This window comes from Buceros rhinoceros, unplaced genomic scaffold, assembly GCF_000710305.1.
Source record: "Buceros rhinoceros silvestris isolate BGI_N320 unplaced genomic scaffold, ASM71030v1 scaffold19135, whole genome shotgun sequence".
Taxonomy (NCBI): domain Eukaryota; kingdom Metazoa; phylum Chordata; class Aves; order Bucerotiformes; family Bucerotidae; genus Buceros; species Buceros rhinoceros.
Genome location: NW_010411358.1, coordinates 6,341 through 6,925, shown reverse-complemented (window position 1 = coordinate 6,925; position 585 = coordinate 6,341). Strand labels below are relative to the sequence as shown.

Below are 585 nucleotides of genomic sequence, written 5' to 3'. Positions count from 1 at the left end.
TTTAACCTTTAGCAGAGGAACTGCATTAGTTTGCTGAAGAGCAGAGTCCCGCTGGAAACGAGGTGATGATGCATGAGCGCCCCTCCCCACCGAACACCAAGCAGCTTACAAACAAACAGTCCAGCGAGCGGCCTCCGGCTCAGGGCATGCCACCTGTTCCTGCCGGCCAGTCCGCCCGGCCTTTCTCTCTGTGTTCTGCAGTTGGCCAGCATTTCCAAGACACCAGCAGCACTTGTCCTCTGCTGCCTCCCAGAACAACTCCTCTCTGGCCCAGGCTGCAACCACTCTGACTTCTAAATTTGATTTATTTGTAGGTCTCTTGATGTGAATCTTGGGGCTGTGCTTCATGTTTCCCAGGTGAGGAAGAACTGTCGCTGCAGTTGTCGCCACAACCAGCAGTGACAGCAGAGCTAAGTGTCCAGTGCGGGGGCTGCAGGGACTGTAGTCCAAGGTCAGCCTGACAGTTTGCGCATGCAGCCCCTTCCCTCTCTTGCTTTGACTCTCTCTCGGGAGCGGGAGGTGGTGAGGACTGACTCCCTCCAGATGTTTTTGCCCTTTTGGCTACCATCATAGCCCCGCAAGACT

The 585-nt window shown here is 55.4% G+C and overlaps 1 protein-coding gene across 1 annotated transcript in view; it reads left to right on the top strand.

Annotated features, from left to right (window-relative positions):
• Window positions 1-314: 314 nt before the first annotated feature.
• DCXR (dicarbonyl/L-xylulose reductase) overlaps window positions 315-585 on the top strand; it is a gene marked incomplete at its 5' end in the record, with an annotated part of 1,655 nt that continues 1,384 nt past the window's right edge. The window contains one exon of the mRNA XM_010136002.1: window positions 315-357. Within this exon, the coding sequence (XP_010134304.1) occupies window positions 315-357 (43 nt within the window). The remainder of the gene's footprint in view (window positions 358-585) is intronic.